The 16966-nt window shown below is 44.3% G+C and overlaps 1 protein-coding gene across 3 annotated transcripts in view; it reads right to left on the bottom strand.

Annotated features, from left to right (window-relative positions):
* LOC147893919 (uncharacterized) overlaps positions 1-14971 on the bottom strand; it is a 70665-nt gene extending 55694 nt beyond the window's left edge. For all 3 annotated transcript variants that reach the window (XM_087386143.1, XM_087386142.1, XM_087386141.1), the window contains exon 1: positions 14491-14971. In XM_087386143.1, the coding sequence (XP_087242269.1) occupies positions 14491-14567 (77 nt within the window). In that variant the 5' untranslated portion in view covers positions 14568-14971. The remainder of the gene's footprint in view (positions 1-14490) is intronic.
* Between the last annotated feature and the right edge of the window lie 1995 nt (positions 14972-16966).

Here is a 16966-nt window from a genome sequence, read left to right as displayed (position 1 = left end):
TTAGAGAGTGCTCTAATGACCGAGATCAAAGAAACTCACAAGATGAACGAGTTTGTCCAGAGCTTATGGCCTAAGGCTCATGTGTTAAAACCCGGGGAAAATGAAAAGGATGACCTGGCATCCAGAAAAGGCCAAACTTATGCAAGATATACCATAAGGGATGGTATGCTAGAAAGAAATGGCAAGGTTGTAGTACCTAGTCAAAATGATCTCAGGCAGAGAGTCATTCGACAGTGCCATGATAGCCCATGTGCGGGACACCCAGGAGTCGAGAAGACATATGATCTCGTGAAGCGAGATTTCTTTTGGCCAAAGATGAAAAAGCATATTCATGAATATGTGACACGGTGTTTCTCGTGTCAGGTAAGCAAGGCCGAGCGGGTAAAGCCACCCGGACTTTTACGGCCCTTGGAGATACCACTAAGTAAGTGGGAGAGCATTTCCATGGACTTTATTGTAGGACTGCCTACGACACAAGGTGGATATGATTCTATCCTTGTGGTAGTTGATCGTCCAACCAAGATGGCTCACTTCATTCCGACTAGGGAGTCTGTTAGTGCCCCGCAAGTGGCGGATTTGTTTATTAGACATATATTTCGTCTGCATGGATTGCATAGATCCATAGTGTCAGACAGAGATGTCAGATTTACCGGTCATTTTTGGACAGCGGTATTTGAGACACTAAGGACTGAGTTGGGAATGAGTAATGGGGATCATCCTGAGACGGATGGTCAGACGGAGAGAGTCAACCAGACTTTAGAGGATATGCTGAGGGCATATGTGTCATTGAGGCAACATACATGGAACAAGTGGTTGCCATTGTTGGAGTTTGCCTACAATGATAGAAAACATTCCTCTACTGGGTTCACTCCGTTTGAGCTGAACTATGGTTATAGACCAGCCAATCCAACTATAGTTGGAGTACCTCAGAAAGTGCCTAGTGCCGCGAACTTTGTGGTTCAGATGCGGGAGATGCTAGCACTTGCGAGAGCTAATATCCGCCAGGCTATGGATAGAGCCAAGGTGTATGCGGATGAAAACCGGTCTATAAGAGTATTTAAGGAAGGAGAAAAAGTTTTTCTCAGAGTTCCTTCGCACTCGAAGTCGTTGACTTCAGGAGAGTGTGCTAAGTTATCACCTCGATACTGTGGGCTGTGGTTAATTCTAAAAAGAATAGGCAAGGTAGCCTATAAATTAGAATTACCACCGGGGTGTAAGGTGCACCCAGTGTTTCATGTTTCTCGTTTAAAGAAATTTTTGCATACTGGTGACTCACTAATCGAAGGTGTGGTTTTGTTTCAGGAGATAGAGGATAATGCGAGGCGCAAACCAACAAGAATCCTGGACCAAGGAACAATGCAAATACGAAATCGGAAGATACCCACGGTGTTGGTTGCATGGCATGGTCAGCCTCTATCAGAAGCTACCTAGGAATCCGTATACCAGTTACGGAGAGTGTTCCCAGATTTCATCATCGAGGACGCTGATGCTTAAAGAGGGAAGGAATGTTATGCTCTAGCCGAGATAGCATGACCTCGGAAAGATCGGTGGGCATTTTCTCTTAGATGACCGACTTCTGTAATATTTAATGTGCATAAATAAAATGGTTAAGAGAAGTAACTGCCAAGGTCCTAGGTGAGGGTGTAATGGCATTGACTAGGTGGTTCTGAGTGCTAAGGCCTAGGTGCACCTAAATGTGTAATAATGCCAAGGGGCAAATGGTTTAATTGTGCCCCAAGAGAGGGGTAAATGGTGTACCAAGAAAAGGGCTAAAATGATGACATGTGGCAGAGGGAACCATCTAGGGAGTTGTGGGTTTTGTGGACAGGCATGAGAAAAAGAAATTACGTATCAGATGAAATGCGATCCATGAGAAAAAGGCTGGGTGGAAAAACGATATGCCATCGCCCGTGATTGAGTGGAACAGGAGAGACGTGATTGAGTGGAACAGGAGAGAGATAGAATAGGTTCGTTTCACTAAGGTTTTGTCACTAGGACAAAACCTTATCTCTCACTCTTTCAATTGTACTCTCACACTCTTCTATTGCAACTAAGCTTTCAAGCTTTCAGCTCTCAGCTCACTCTCTTGCTCTCTCTCTCCCCCAAATCCTACAATCCCGTGCGCCCGTCGCGGCCAGCTAGATCCTTCCATGGTCTTCCTTGCTAAGTTAAAATGCATGGGCTTGCCAGGTGGCAATCCACGTTTTGAAATTTGCCCCTAGGCCCTAGTTTGTCAACACCATGACCAACTTAAAGTTCATTTGCCCCCTCTAGTGGGACCAAACCAATGGCAAACTTGTGTCCTAAGGGTTTCTTTGAACTTAACAACAAATTCACCCCCAAGGCACCAATTCCTACGGGGAAAACTAGCACACCCACATCCCCGGGCCCTGCCCCCTAGTTTTCCAGGGTCCTACCCACATCACGCCCTCGAGACATACCCCTCTCTTGAAACATGGCAAGCGACCTCAATTGCATCTGGATGTTACAAGGATATGCGGTAACTGAAATACATGTGAATATACCATCATGGAAGTATGTATTACCATTTGAGACAGCATATATGATTGTTGAAAACCTAGGATAGCAATCCATATAAACTGCAAATACCAACTCATAGTGACTAGTACACTGATCATAGAAGTCCCAAGGTAAAAATATCATGTTAGCAAAGCAGTACCTCATGTGAAACATACAATGTCACCAAGTGACCTCTAGATATCTGAGCATGTCTGTACCAAAGAGACAGAGGTACTACCTCTCTCTTGAGCATCAGGCAATGCTCCAGACCTACGCTCTGTTGAGCCTGAAGGAGCCACAACCGAAGTCGGCTCAAGCTGAAAAGCATCCAGATAGAGCTGTATAGCTGAGGTGTATCTGCCAGATCTTCCTCTTCCAGCAACTTTTATGTAATGAAGACTAATTTCTACATTTTACCAAGTAGCAGCGGGAAACTCTACCTCTGATCTTCCTTTCCTTATGTTCCAAAATCTGCTCTGGAACTCGGATCTCATCCAATTCATCAAATCTCAACAGGCATATCCTCTAGCACATCACCCTTGAAAGGCTTAAAGAGGCTCATATGGAAAGCATTGTGAATCCCCTAGTGATCTGGTAGCTTCAACCTATAAGCTACATCACTTAACTTCTCTGAAACTTGAAAAGACCCATAATATCTCATGCTGAGCTTGGGAACAACCCGTCTTTGCCTCTTTTCTTTTTCAGCCTTGCCTTTTCAAAGCGCAAAAGAACCCAATCACCTTCATAAATATCAATTCATGACGGTGACGATCAGCTGCCTTCTTTTGCTTTGCATGAGTCTTCTGGAGAGCCTCCTTCACCTTCTTATACGCTTCATCCATGCTTTCAACATACTTATCAGCCTCAAAAGTCTTATCCTTAGTATGCAAAATAGGCGGAGCTTTCCTTCCCCCTTCCACAATTTCAAAAGGAGCTTTCCTAGTGGAAGTATGCATAGTATTGTTGTAAACAAATTCTATTAAGGGCAGATATTGCTCCCATTGTGTCTTATGCTCAAACACATAGCATTTCAGCAAATCCAGAGCCGTGGAATTAGCCTCTTCGGACTGCCCATCTGACTGAGGATGAAAATAAGATGAAAATCTCAATGTAGTGCCCATATTTATAAAGAGCCCTCTCCAAAAGAGACTCGTCATACGCGGATCTCGGTCACTCAAGACAGATTGAGGCATCCCATGATATTTGAAAATGTTCTGCATGAACAACCTTGCCATAATCAATGCATATTCTCCAAGAACCATCACTCTTTTGCACTAACAGAACCGGTGAACAAGAAGGGGAAGAACTGGGCTGAATCAACCCCTTCTCTAAAAGGTCTTTCACCTGGCTCATGATTTCTTCTTGCTGAGCTGCACTCACCCTATAAGGTGCCCTATTTGGTGGAATACTGCCTGGCACTATATCAATTGCATGATCCTCAGGCCTTTCAGGTGGAAGTTCACCCGACAACAAGTCAGAAAAACACTCTCTAAACTGATTAAGAAAATCTGTCCGCTCTTTATCCAGCTTAGAGATTACAAATTGCGGATCGTCACATTTAGTATCCTTTGCAAAAACTAAATTCACATAAATATGATGTTTCATTACTAACTCTCCCTTAAGTTTGGCATCCAATACATGTTTCTTCCCTCTATGCTCCAAGGAGATCTTCCGAGTATAAGTATCCACCAAAGCATGAACTCTGTGACACCAAGGCATTCCCAGCAAACCATCACAACCCTCAAGAGGCATTATGTAAAATTCATCGCTGTCCACAAAGCTCTGTATATGCAATCGAGCTTTCCAATGATAGGGGTAACAGGATTGCTAAACCTAGGACAAGCCAAGCCTGACTCACTCATAGGCCCCATCTCCTCTGCACAGATTCCAGGTTTTGCCTGCCAATTATGGAGATAGAAAATTTGCACACGCACCTGGGTCAAAGAAAATCAATGTCATTCGATCCCTCACTTTGCCCCATGCCTTGCAAAGCTCCGTATTCAGGAAGGTGGCTGCCTTTCACATTTCTGATGACTCAGTGAAGTTTCCCCTGAGAAGGCTGCATCAAACTGCTGCACAAAAGTTAAAGCCCTCAACCTATCCTGAGCCCCATTAAAGGTCTCAAACTTCACTGCTGCGCCACCCTCCTTGTAATCTTTTATCTTTCCTTTGGGTGTCAGATTGTCATACATAGGTGGCTGGCAAAAATGGAGGTTGAATTGCATTCCCTCCAAGCTGTCCAGCACTGCCACTACCCATTAGAGGTTTGTCAAACCAGCCCCAGGCATACCAAACATACCTATAGGAGCTCCAAAGGTCCTTAACCTTCCAATTTGCATTCCTGGCTGCATGCCAATATTGCCATGCATCATGTTGGGCATTGCGGGCTGCATATCCCCAGATACATTGCCTTGCATCATAGTGTCTTAAGGCCATATCTAGGGAAATTTGCTATAGTATTTCTAGATGATATCCTTATTTATAGTAAAACTAGGAGTTGTCGTTGGTTGGGTAGTATATCAACTCTATGACTTCTTCGTCGATGAGTTCTCGAACAAATTGATAGTGCACCTCGATGTGCTTCGTCCGTGCATGAAACACGGGATTGTTGGCAATCGCTATGCAACTCTGATTGTCGCACATAACTGCAGTCGCATCTTCTTGGGCCACATTCATGTCCTCCAAGATCCACCTGAGCGACAATGCTTCACATGCCGCTGTACAGGCAGCCCTGTACTCCGTCTCTGTAGATGAAAGGGCAACAGTAGGTTGTTTCTTACTCAGCCATGACACGGCTCCTGATGAGAGTAAGAAACAATATCCAAAGGTCGATCTCCGGGTATCAATGTCACCTACCCAATCACTATCACAAAAACCTCCCAACTCAATGCCTCTAGTATAAGTGATGCCGTAGATGCAGGTACCCTTCAACTACCTTAGCACCCTCAAACCTGCGTCCCAATGAGCCTTCTTGGGTGTGCGGAGAACTCCAACTGTGAAGGAAATGTCTAGTCGAGTATTGGTGAGGTAAAGCAAACTCCCCACCAAGCGTCGATATAGTGATGAATCAACTGGCTGAGATGGATCACGCACACTCAGCTTCAGACCAATTTCCATGGGAGTCACTGCATGTAAGAAATCCTAGATTTACTATATTTAGAAATGTGCTAAGAAACAAAAAGGAGACTGAAATAGCAGAGAACAAGGAATATTTATATTGCTTGAGTGTCTGTAGTGTGTCATCCATACAGTTGGGCCTCTCTTATATAGAGAGTGAAGAGTCACACATGAAAAGGTGTGTACTCCAAAGTGTATGTGCATGAAGAGGTGTGTATCCCTTGTGAAGGGTCTGACCCTTGATGAGAGGGCACATTACAATGGTAGTGTCTCTTCAATAGAATGTCTCTTGTGAAGGGTTGTGCCTCATAGGAAGTGTCCCGTCAAAAGGGCATACCCTTCCACAAGTGTCCATTCATCAAACCATCCATAAGTCTAAGGTATAGAGAAAGGAATACGTCACATATCCTGACATCCCCTCCCACTCAAAATAAGACCCTGGTGGAGATAATGAGCTGGTGTAGAAAATATCATGGTAAAATTCTGAAAATACTGCTGTAAAATGTCAGAGTACTACTGTAAGTCTTCATCAGATTGCCAAGTAGCGTCGGAGTTGTCCAGATCTCGCCACCAAAGGACAAGGAATTCCGTGATAAGTCGATGTCGAGTCTCTCGCTGTCGATGGTCCAGAATACGCTCAGGAATAAGGAGAACATAATTGTATTCGATTTTTGGGACATAATCACCTGCAGGAGGAACTGCTTCATCGCCTGGGATGTACGTCTTTAGCCAAGAAATATGAAATGTCGGATGGATTTTACCCCATGATGGTGGTAATTCCAATTTGTAACTTAAAGGTTAATTTTTCTTGACGATCCGGAAAGGTCCATAGTATCTTGGTCGCAACTTAGGAAACGCAGAGTTGACCGTCTTATAGCGATGTGGGGCTACAAATAATAGCACCATGTCACCAATTTCAAATTCCAAGTGACGTCTATGTTTGTTGGCGGACCGTTGATACTGCTCTTGCGCTTTTCGCATATGATCCCTGACTTGGAGTAGAATGTCTTGCATTTTTTGAACCAGTTGATCAACTAGGTGTTAGAAATTACCCAACAAAGGGTACGCACAGCGGAAGACTTATAGTAATGCCCAAGAGCTCACACAGTGTGGGTGTGGGTGTGGGTGTGGGTGTGGAATCACAAACTTCTTTACTTAATGTGCATCACATAGATGTGCAGACTCATCAATAGACAATGAACCAGCCAGATAGAGAAACCACCAAAATATATATTTCCGTCCAAAACTATGGACACAATACAAAATAGATAGATCCAGAGTCCCACCAATGATGTGGTCCTCTGATCTTACCACAAGGTCCTTCTCCTACTGCTGGCTATCTCTAGACTCGAGTCCGCGTGCTCCACCTCGAGCGTCTGTAGACTGAGCGTCCAGTGTGTTCTTCTCCACCTTACTGCCTGTGAATAAGCCTAGGTGGGCAGCCCCTGCAAGCTTTGTCTGCAGCACACAGGTCCCCTTGGTCCTCCTGAATGTAGGCTCCAAGATAACTGTTCCACTACTCCAACCTGCTTGTAAATGGCTGCTCCAGAAGAAGATGATCTCAGCACCTTGCTGCCCTAGAAGACAGCCAAGGTCCAGCCTCTCCCTAGAGCTAAGTCTGCAGCACCTATTGCACTCTCTCACCTCCTGTAGATAGGCCCGCTCCTTTCTGCCCTGGAACTGCTGGCTGCTGGATGATAAATGAGGCCAAGAGCCTCTCCTTATATAGGCCCTAAGGCCTGCTGAGAAAACTGACCAGTCTGTCCCAATCTGGGCCGACTGGACAGACCAGGTTGGCTGGCCCAACCGACCTGGTTGGCTCAGCCCAACCAGCCCCAATAGGGCCCTTACTGGCCCCACAAAATCGCCCTCCTGGGCTCTCTTTTCCAGGGCTTGCTGGCCCACGATTCTATGCAGGGGCTGAGCCCTTGGCTAGCCCTAGATAGGGCCTGGTTGGCTGGCTTTGCCCAGCCCAACCAGCCCTCCATATGGGCTGCCATGTGCTGCCCCATCCCCCGCCATGTCAGCACCTGTTCTCCCTGCTGGTTCTGCCCTCTGCCAGGCTCTCTCCAGCCACGTATGCAGCGCCGTACTGTTCCGTACATTGCTGATGTCATCGCGCCTGTTACCTGGGACACCCGCCAACCATGAATGCTCCAGATCTATCCCAGATCCACACATCCAGGTAATCTCTCTTTGGGCACATCCTGCCCTAGGTCTCCCTCCCCCCCGCTCTCCTCATTTGGGGGCTTACAGATGGGGAGGTGACCTTTCCAACACTAGGGCCACTCAATGTTGAAGTACAAAATTCGTTGGTACAATCGGAGTGTGTCCATAAGCTGCTTGGAAAGGAGTCATGCTGATGGCACTATGGAAAGAGTTATTATAAGCAAACTCAAGGAGTGGTAGATACTCTTCCCAAGCTGCTAGGTGTGACTGAATATAGTGTCGAAGCATTTCTTCCAGAACTTGGTTGACTCTTTCACTCTGGCCATCTGATTCTAGGTGGTAGGCTGAACTGAACAGTAGAGTTGTACCCAAAGATTCGAACAATGAAATCCAAAAGTGAGTGGTAAACTTAGGATCTCTATCGGAGACGATATTCTTGGGCAATCCATGGTGTCGGAAGATGTGTTGTATGAAGAGTTTGGCGATGTCTGGAGCCTGTGCACTTCTTTTGCAAGCAACAAAGTGTGCCATTTTGAACAATCGATCAACAATTACCATAATCTGAGTGTTACCTCTGGAGGATCGTGGTAGTGTTGTAATAAAATCCATGGAAATACTTTCCCACCTTTCAATTGGAACTGGAAGAGGCTGAAGAAGTCCTGCTGGAAGTCGTCGGCTTGCTTTCATTTGTTGACAAGATAAGCAAGATGTAACCATTTTGATGACGTCACTTTTCATCTGAGGCCAGTAGTATGTTGCACTGAGTAACTTGTAAGTCTTGTTGATGCCTCGAAGGGCAGCATAAGGAACTACATGATGCTCTTTTAACAAAAGACGTCGAACATCCTTGTCATGTGGTACACAAACGCGATCTTGATAATACAGAAGGTCATCCGTATAAGAATAGGATGAGAAAATCTTCTGTTCGGAAGTCGAAGGTTGATCTTTCGAAAGAACTTGTACTACTGTGCCGAAGTCTTTATCATTGAGGTACTTCCCTTTGAATGAATTCAATACATCCACAGATAATGTAGAGATTACCATAGCTGATGCTAGAGTTAACCTGCTGAAAGCATCTGCAACTACATTGTGTAGTCCTAAAATGTACTCAATGGTCATGTGAAAGTTGGCCAAAAACTCAACCCAGCGTGCTTGTCGAGCGTTCATTACTGGCTGAGGAAAGATATACTTTAGAGAGTGATGGTCTGCTTTTACCACCGAGTCGGCTCCCATGAGATAATGTTTCCAAGAGCAATAAGCATGTACAATGGCAAGAAACTCCTTATCATAAACCGGGTATCCGGTTTGGATATCGAAATGTTTATGGCTGACAAAAGCAATAACTCTGCCTTCTTGCATCAAGACTGCTCCTGTAGCGATGTCAGAAGCGTCGGTCATGACCTCAAACGGAAGGTTTGGGTCAGGAATAGCCATAACTGGTGTGGTAGTGAGTGCTTGCTTGAGTTGTTGGAAACTATACTCTGTTTCGGGAAGCCACTGAAAAATTGCCGTGCTTTTCAATAATTCGGACATAGGAGCTGCAATCTCGAAAAACTGATAGACCTTTGTATGGTAGAAGTTTGCCTATCCGAGAAAAGAGCGGACATCATGAACATTCTTAGGAGTAGGCCAGTTTCGGATTACTCGAGAAAAGAGCGGACATCATGAACATTCTTAGGAGTAGGCCAGTTTCGGATTACCTCGACCTTCTTGGGATCCACAGAGATGCCTTGAGCTGAAATAACATGTCCCAAATATTCGAGTTGGGTTTTGAAGAACTCACTTTTCTCAACGTTGATGTAGAGAGAATTTGCGCGGAGAACTTCAAAAACTTAGTGCAGATGTTGTTTGTGCTATGTAGGGATCTGCTGAAAACGAGGATGTCATCGAGATAAACGATGACGAACTTATCGAGGAAAGGCCTGAAAATGTCATTCATTAGTGTCATGAATGTGGCCGGGACATTGTTTAACCCAAAAGGCATGACCAAACATTCATAGTGTCCATACTTTGTTCGAAAAGCTGTCTTGTACTCATCGCCTTCTCGTATGCGAATTTGATGATAACCTAAACGAAGATCAATCTTTGAGAATTGTGTTGCGTGTAGAAGTTGATCGAAGAGGTCATCGATGCGAGGCAATGGATACTTGTTTTTTATAGTGAGCTTGTTGAGGACTCGGTAGTCGATGCAGAGGCGCATTGACTTATTCTTTTTTTCCACAAGTAGTACAGGAGATCCGAAAGGGCTGCGACTAGGCCGAATGTGACCTTTGTCGAGTAGTTCGGTCACTTGTCTTTGGATTTCTTCATTTTGAGTGTAAGAAACCCGATAAGGCGATTTTGACAGTGGATTAGTGCCGGGAATAAGTTCGATTGGGTGATCCACTGGTCGTCGAGGTGGTAACTGCTTTGGCAATTCCTGTGGAAAAATATCCAGGTAAGGCTGGAAAAAAGGTTGGTTGAGGTACTCAAGAGGATCCTTTGTTGGTGTCTCCTCTACTACCGTAACCAACAGAAGTGAAGTCTTTACTTGTAGGGTGGAGGCAACTGGAGTTGAAGGAGAGTCCCTAGAACTAGTTAGCTCAATAAGTTTTCCCTGGTAGACAAACTGGATAGTATGGCTACGAAAACTGATTGATGGATCTGTCATTGAGGCTGGTTCTCTCGGTTGCCCATCCTACTGTCTCTTTCTCCCATTCTTCATGCTTTGCCTTACGTGAGCCTCAGCCATTAAGGCCACATTTGTGGCTTCCAAACTATCAGTCCTCTCAATGAGTGCAAGGCATATTTTGTTGAGGCATATCAGTACATCATTTGTTGTTTTGTGAGCTGCCCCTAACGATGAGAGGGCTGTCATGGCATTATCCAGAGCTTGTTTGCCCCATGTGTCTTCTATGAACCCTCGAGTAGGCATTATAACCAAAAAAGAACCCTACTGATTTTTAGAAAGAAACCTTCAAACATCTGAAAGTGTACCTCAAGAAAAAATTATTGGAGTGTTATGGTGTTTTCTTGGAGTGTTCCTGATACTTTCTTGGAGCTGTCTTTTCGTCTATTTATAGGTCCGAATTGTGCTGGCAGCAAATAGTTGGGGCCATGGAGCCTGCGTGGAGCTTGGAGCAGATCGGGGCCTCTTGCGTACTTATCGAGACCTGGGCAATGTCTAGGCTCAGCCGTGGAGTCTGGAGTCTGGACTTGAACACTACGTAGTACGCTAGGCCTTCGTGAATCGCGACTCACAATCATATGTATTATGCTTCCAAGTTCAAAGTTCAAATTGAAACTTGAAAGAAGCAAAAACCTACGTGACGGGTCTCCTCAAGGCTCAGTCCTTCCAACTCCTTGGTTTGATGCCCCTTGAAAGTTATGCCTTGTTCCAAACGAATGGTGTATATTATGTGGCATCCACGCAAGAAGCATCGTGTATCTTATGTGGCATCCACATAGAATACATGTGCATCCACAATATATTATGCAATCAAATGGTGTATGTATACACCACCTATTAGGCCATATTTGTGTGGAGGTGATCATTTTGTTGCAAATTTATCCATCATGATGTATTGAATGGAGGTCACCACTTACAACTTTGGGAAATTTTGAGCTTCATTAGGCCATATTTGTGTCAAAGTGACCCATTTAGTGCTACAAAAAACCTTGCTGTTCCACCCGCTGCTGTTGCGCCTCAAATGGCGCCATCTTTGGCGTCATGGGCCTCTTCCAAGCCCCGTGGACTGCACCATGCTGGTTGCGTGGCTGTTGGCCTTGTTTGTTGGGCCACGTGACTGCACGTGGCTGCTCATAGCAGTCACTAGCTTGGCCAAGCCAAGCTAGGCTGTCTGGCGTAGCCTCTACATAGAGCCCACATATCCCTAGATGGATCTAGTCCGCCAAATGTCATCATTTGAGGGCATCTCCTAAATGCATCATTTACCCCTCTCTTGGGATATCATTAAAATCATTTGCCCCTTGGCACATTTAATGCATTTAGACCCCTTAGCCTTAGATCCACCTAGTCTTGTGCCATGTCACCCTCACCAAGGACCTTGACGTTGATTCCTTTTGATCATTTACGTGAAGCCCAAACAAATAGAATACAAACATTGATCCTTTAAAGGAAAATGTCCACTAACCCTTCCGAGGTCATGTTACCTCGACTTGAGCGTAACAGTTTCTTAGAGCTGCCTGATCACATAAGCATCTGAACAGTTTTTGTAACAAACAGTGTGGCCGTGCCTGCTCGTATATTTGAGGCATAATACATGATAGTTTGTTAATTCATGTTTGAGGTGGCTCCTTGTGGAAAACCTTTGCTGAGTTGCTGAGAAAACCTCCACGTAGAAAACCTCCCAACACCCAGTTTCCATCATTTCACTACAGGCTTGATCTTTGGCACACAGTTGTTCTTCCATCACATGACTCAGTTCAGATTTATAGGTTTAGCATAAGCCCCCGAGCGGCAGCTCAAGCATAAGCCCCATAGTGGCAGCTCTCATACAGTGTTCTCATGGGTAGACTCTCATCGATACACAGGTAAGCCTCTTGCACAAAGCACCAGACCGCCTCCAGCATGGAGTTATCCACATGACACAGTTGATGAGATACCAGTCATGACTCAGAGAGAGAGAGAAGAATACAGACGAACTCTGGGCCAACACCAAGGTGTGACTGGTGGTAGACAGATTCTATATGCGGAAGCTCCAAATTATTATAGAGGACAACTAGAACGTCTGCATTTCCTACGATTCACTTCGAAGTCTCAGGCAGGTCAGAATTTGCGTGACGAACGCTCAAGCTTTTAGAGTAAATTTCAGCTATTAAAATTCCTTCATCATCAAGGTGAAAGAGCTAAGGGAAACATAATTGAGAAGAAGACTTGGCTGATGACACGACCTGCAAACCATACAAGATTTTATATTTTGAATCATCACGGTTTTCTTCGGCGACCTGCTCACAAAATAGAGAGGATACACAAAATAAGCCACATCATCCAAGGTTACAAGAACCTTGTGACAAAGCCAGTCATCTGTTTTAGCCCCCCTCTCTTTCCAAAGTCTCAAACGTCCCCCCCCCTTTTCTAAAAAAATCAGTATGCCAATGATGATGATTTTGCAAGGGTTTATGATCAGCTTTGAGGGCAATCGGCATGAGCACTATATGCTTAAGGATGGATTCCTAATAATGCATGGCAGACTTTGTGTCACAAAGCAATTGAGGCCAAAGGTTTTGATGGAGAGTCATGCCCCACCATATGCAGGACATCGAGGCATTGAAGCCACACTCAAAGGTGTGGAGCACTTCTTCTGCTAGCTGACTCTGAGGAAAGATGTTCACCTTCAGCATGTCTACGTCACCTCCAGGGTACTAACCATACATTTGGGTTTCTCAATGTGACATCTTGTGACATGACTTCACCCACCAGCTGGTTATCTTCTATAGTAAAGCATGTGCACATGTCATTAACAATTCAGCACGTACTCTTATCATGGCTGATCACCATCCATCAATTGCAACTTAATCAAGGGCAGTCTGGAAATTTCTCACCAGGATCTCCATAGCCAGATAAGGGGCAGGACAGTAAATCACAGCAGCCATACCCCTTCCAAGCAATTGCGATTTGCTCCACACCTCTTGTTCTTGCCTTGCTTTTGTAACAATCAGTTCTATTGAGAATTGAAGCAAGAGGTGTGTCCTAGAAATGCCTGTAAAAGGGTCATGCTGGTCGGATCATTGTAAGAGAGAGATGGCTGTGAGAGCTTTGTGCTCTATGCAAATAAACTTTCTTGCAATAAACATGGTCTGTCTTTGAAAGCTGTGTGCTCTGTTGAGTAAAGATGCATTTCCAGACAGCTTGTCTCTTGAGTACTTTACTATTGAGAGTTCTGAGTTCTGTTTAACTGTTATTTGGTGACGATGTTCCACAACATCCTTCCAACTTTCTATGCATCTGCAAGTGCGTTGGAAAGGAAGGGACCTCCCACCGGCCCTGTCACCCCAAACCTTTATGCACTTTCTCCTCTCTGCCCAGAACTGAAACTTGCTCTGATATCAATGTAACTGGCATCAGACCGACAATCTATCTGGACTGCTAACAGTGGCAACAAAGATTTGCATGTATGGCTAACTATTGCTCTAGTGCTTATGGCCTCGGTAATAACTAAGGTATGAATACGGTACAACATTGAGATCCTCCTTGGAGAGGCTCTTCACTGAAGACTGCGCTGCTGATGCTGACTGGAGAGCAAATGAGCTGCCGCTGGGCCTTGCTGGCTGGCTGACCTGGAGTCTGGACCCGACTGCTGCTCTGGCTGGCCGGCTGCTGACATCGACCTGCTGCCTGCTGCCTGCTGCCCTGCCTGTTAGCTGACGTGGCAGCTGCGTGGACTCTGAGCTGTAAGGCTAGGGGACTGCCTTCAGGGCACCACCATCGATGAGATAGCAGTAGAGAAGCAGCTCTCGTGTGTAACAGAGAATACAAAATCAAAGCACATTTCTGTGAAGCATTTCCGGATATGTATCATTTTCAAACACCGGAAAAGTCCAAAAGCCATTCCTGAATTGGTTTTCTACGATGGAAAACATAGCCAAGCCGATACGGATTGAAAAGTTACCACTGCGTTAGGCTAGATGATGAGGATATCCTTTAAACAAACTAGAAAACAAAGGAAAGAAGCGATAACGAACTTGGAAGTTGGGGTTGAAGGCGAAGAAAAAATCCGATCCATGGCTCGCTTAAATCTGCCCTCTGCATCCTCTGCCATCTTTTGCGAAAAATTCGTGCAAGTAAAAGAGCAAGAAGGGAAGCTTCAAGAAATCATTGTTCCATCTCCCGATGGAGGATCCATAATCGAAGACGATCAATCATAGTCGTCATTTGCCTGCAACAAGGGCAAAATCCAATATAAGATTTTCGTTCTGGGCGATTCACATTCCTGCTTTGATGTACTTGGGTGTTGCTCTGCTAAAACAATAAGGGTGTTTAGTGACTTGCCAACCATGGACACTGCCCGCTGGTCATGGGGCCGCAATGTTTGCTCTAAGGGTGTTTCCAGACTTGCGCAACATGGGCACTGCCCACGGATCATGGACAGGCAACATTGCCGGCCCATGTCCAGCCTACGATGAGACTCATTTAATGCACCATAGGTGAGCATGGGCAGCTCTAGTCTCTAACGCATTTAATGCACCATAGGTGAGCATGGCAGCTCTAGTCTCTAAACACCCTAAAATGTGCTATGCAACAAGATACCCTAAACTTTGCTTGAGTTGTCAGCTTCTTTAGTAATCCAAGAAATAACCCCTCTTGGGTGGTTTAGTATTACTGCCTTTGCTTGAGTTGTCAGCTGCTTTGGTAATATTACTAAGAGATAGCCCCTCTTGGGTGGTTTAGTATTACTGCTTGCAGAATATGCCACGAGCCTTTTGACCCTTTGTAGATGGCCACCTTTTCTATCCTTTTTTCTCTCTTAATAAAAGCCGGCAGTTTTACCCCCAAAAACAAAAAAAAACCACCCTAAAATGCACCCAAATTTTGATACTTAAGTACTCATTATTGTGTTAGCTTTAAGTATAAATATTGAAAGTTGAACTTCATTTGGTAAATATGTACATGTTTTGTGGGGAGATTTCTAGTCAAAGCGAGGTTCCTCTCTTGGATGTATGGACTTAACCCATTTCACATATGTTCCATAGCACTGTGGGAGACACATTAGCATATCGTACAAACTTCCTCTATTGAAAAATGAAGTGAGAACCCAAAGCTCTTGGGTGTGTGAGTACCCTAATACTCTACAAAGAGCTCTATGAATCACTGTCATCGCTAACTCATTCTTTAATGATGCATGAGCATGGGCATCATCTCTATTACTCCTCTTGCCACCTGTTGCTCTAAGACCTGGGACACCCACAACTTGTATCTAAAAAGCCTTGACTTCATCTCCATTTCCCATTGGTTCATGAATGCTTCGTGCTTCCAATAGAAAGTGCTTCAGTCTAATTTGTTGTTGTGGTTCCTGATATGCTATCTTATAAAGGAGCATTTGTCCATATATGGTGTAATTGAGTTGTAGATATTATTTTGAATGTGAGCTTCATGTTTCATTACTTTATTTAACTTTGATTGTTTTAGGTTGGTGAGCACGTTTATGTCAAGGTCAGCGAGTATGACCATTGGGCAAAATTTTAGTGAGAGTGTCACGGCTTTTTGTAGTTCATGGAGCATGTATCAATGTTTGCTTTTGGAGAGCGATATGGTGCAATAATAAACATAGAATTTAATGTGCAAGGATTGACGTGTGCTATGATTTGTTAGCATTTTGTAATATGATTGGTCGATGTAGAGTGATGGATCATGGGTGCTTGTTTCATTTAGGCAGAGCATGTTTGAGGCTTGTAAGTTGGAATCATGACCAATGTCTTCATAGTCTGAATGTGAAGATCTTATGTGTCTTTCTATATTGTTGTAGTCCTGGGATAGCTAGGTTTCATGTTCTTTCTATTGATAATTTGACGATCATTTCTGTATGGACTTTTTGGTCAACCTTGAAATTTGCTCAATGTTTGCTTTTGGAGAGCGATATGGTGGAATAATAAACATAGAATTTCTTGTGCAAGGATTGACGTGTGCTACGATTTGTTAGCATTTTGTAATATGATTGGTCGATGTAGAGTGATGGATCATGGGTGCTTGTTTCATTTAGGCAGAGCATGTTTGAGGCTTGTAAGTCTTCATAGTCTGAATGTGAAGATCTTATGTGTCTTTCTATATTGTTGTAGTCCTAGGATAGCTAGGTTTCATGTTCTTTCTATTGATAGTTTGACGATCATTTCTGTATGGACTTTCTGGTCAACCTTGAAATTTGCTCAATGTTTGCTTTTGGAGAGCGATATGGTGCAATAATAAACATAGAATTTCCTATGCAAGGATTGACGTGTGCTACGATTTGTTAGCATTTTATAATATGATTGGTCGATGTAGAGTGATGGATCATGGGTGCTTGTTTCATTTAGGCAGAGCATGTTTGAGGCTTGTAAGTTGGAATCATGACCAATGTCTTCATTGTCTGAATGTGAAGATCTTATGTGCCTTTCTATATTGTTGTAGTCTTGGGATAGCTAGGTTTCATGTTCTTTCGATTGATAGTTTGACGATCATTTCTGT

This window comes from Dipteris shenzhenensis, chromosome 15, assembly GCF_047967505.1.
Source record: "Dipteris shenzhenensis isolate YYH24624 ecotype China chromosome 15, Dip_SZ_1.0, whole genome shotgun sequence".
Classification (NCBI taxonomy): Eukaryota; Viridiplantae; Streptophyta; class Polypodiopsida; order Gleicheniales; family Dipteridaceae; genus Dipteris; species Dipteris shenzhenensis.
This window is presented reverse-complemented; position numbering and strand designations above follow the sequence as displayed.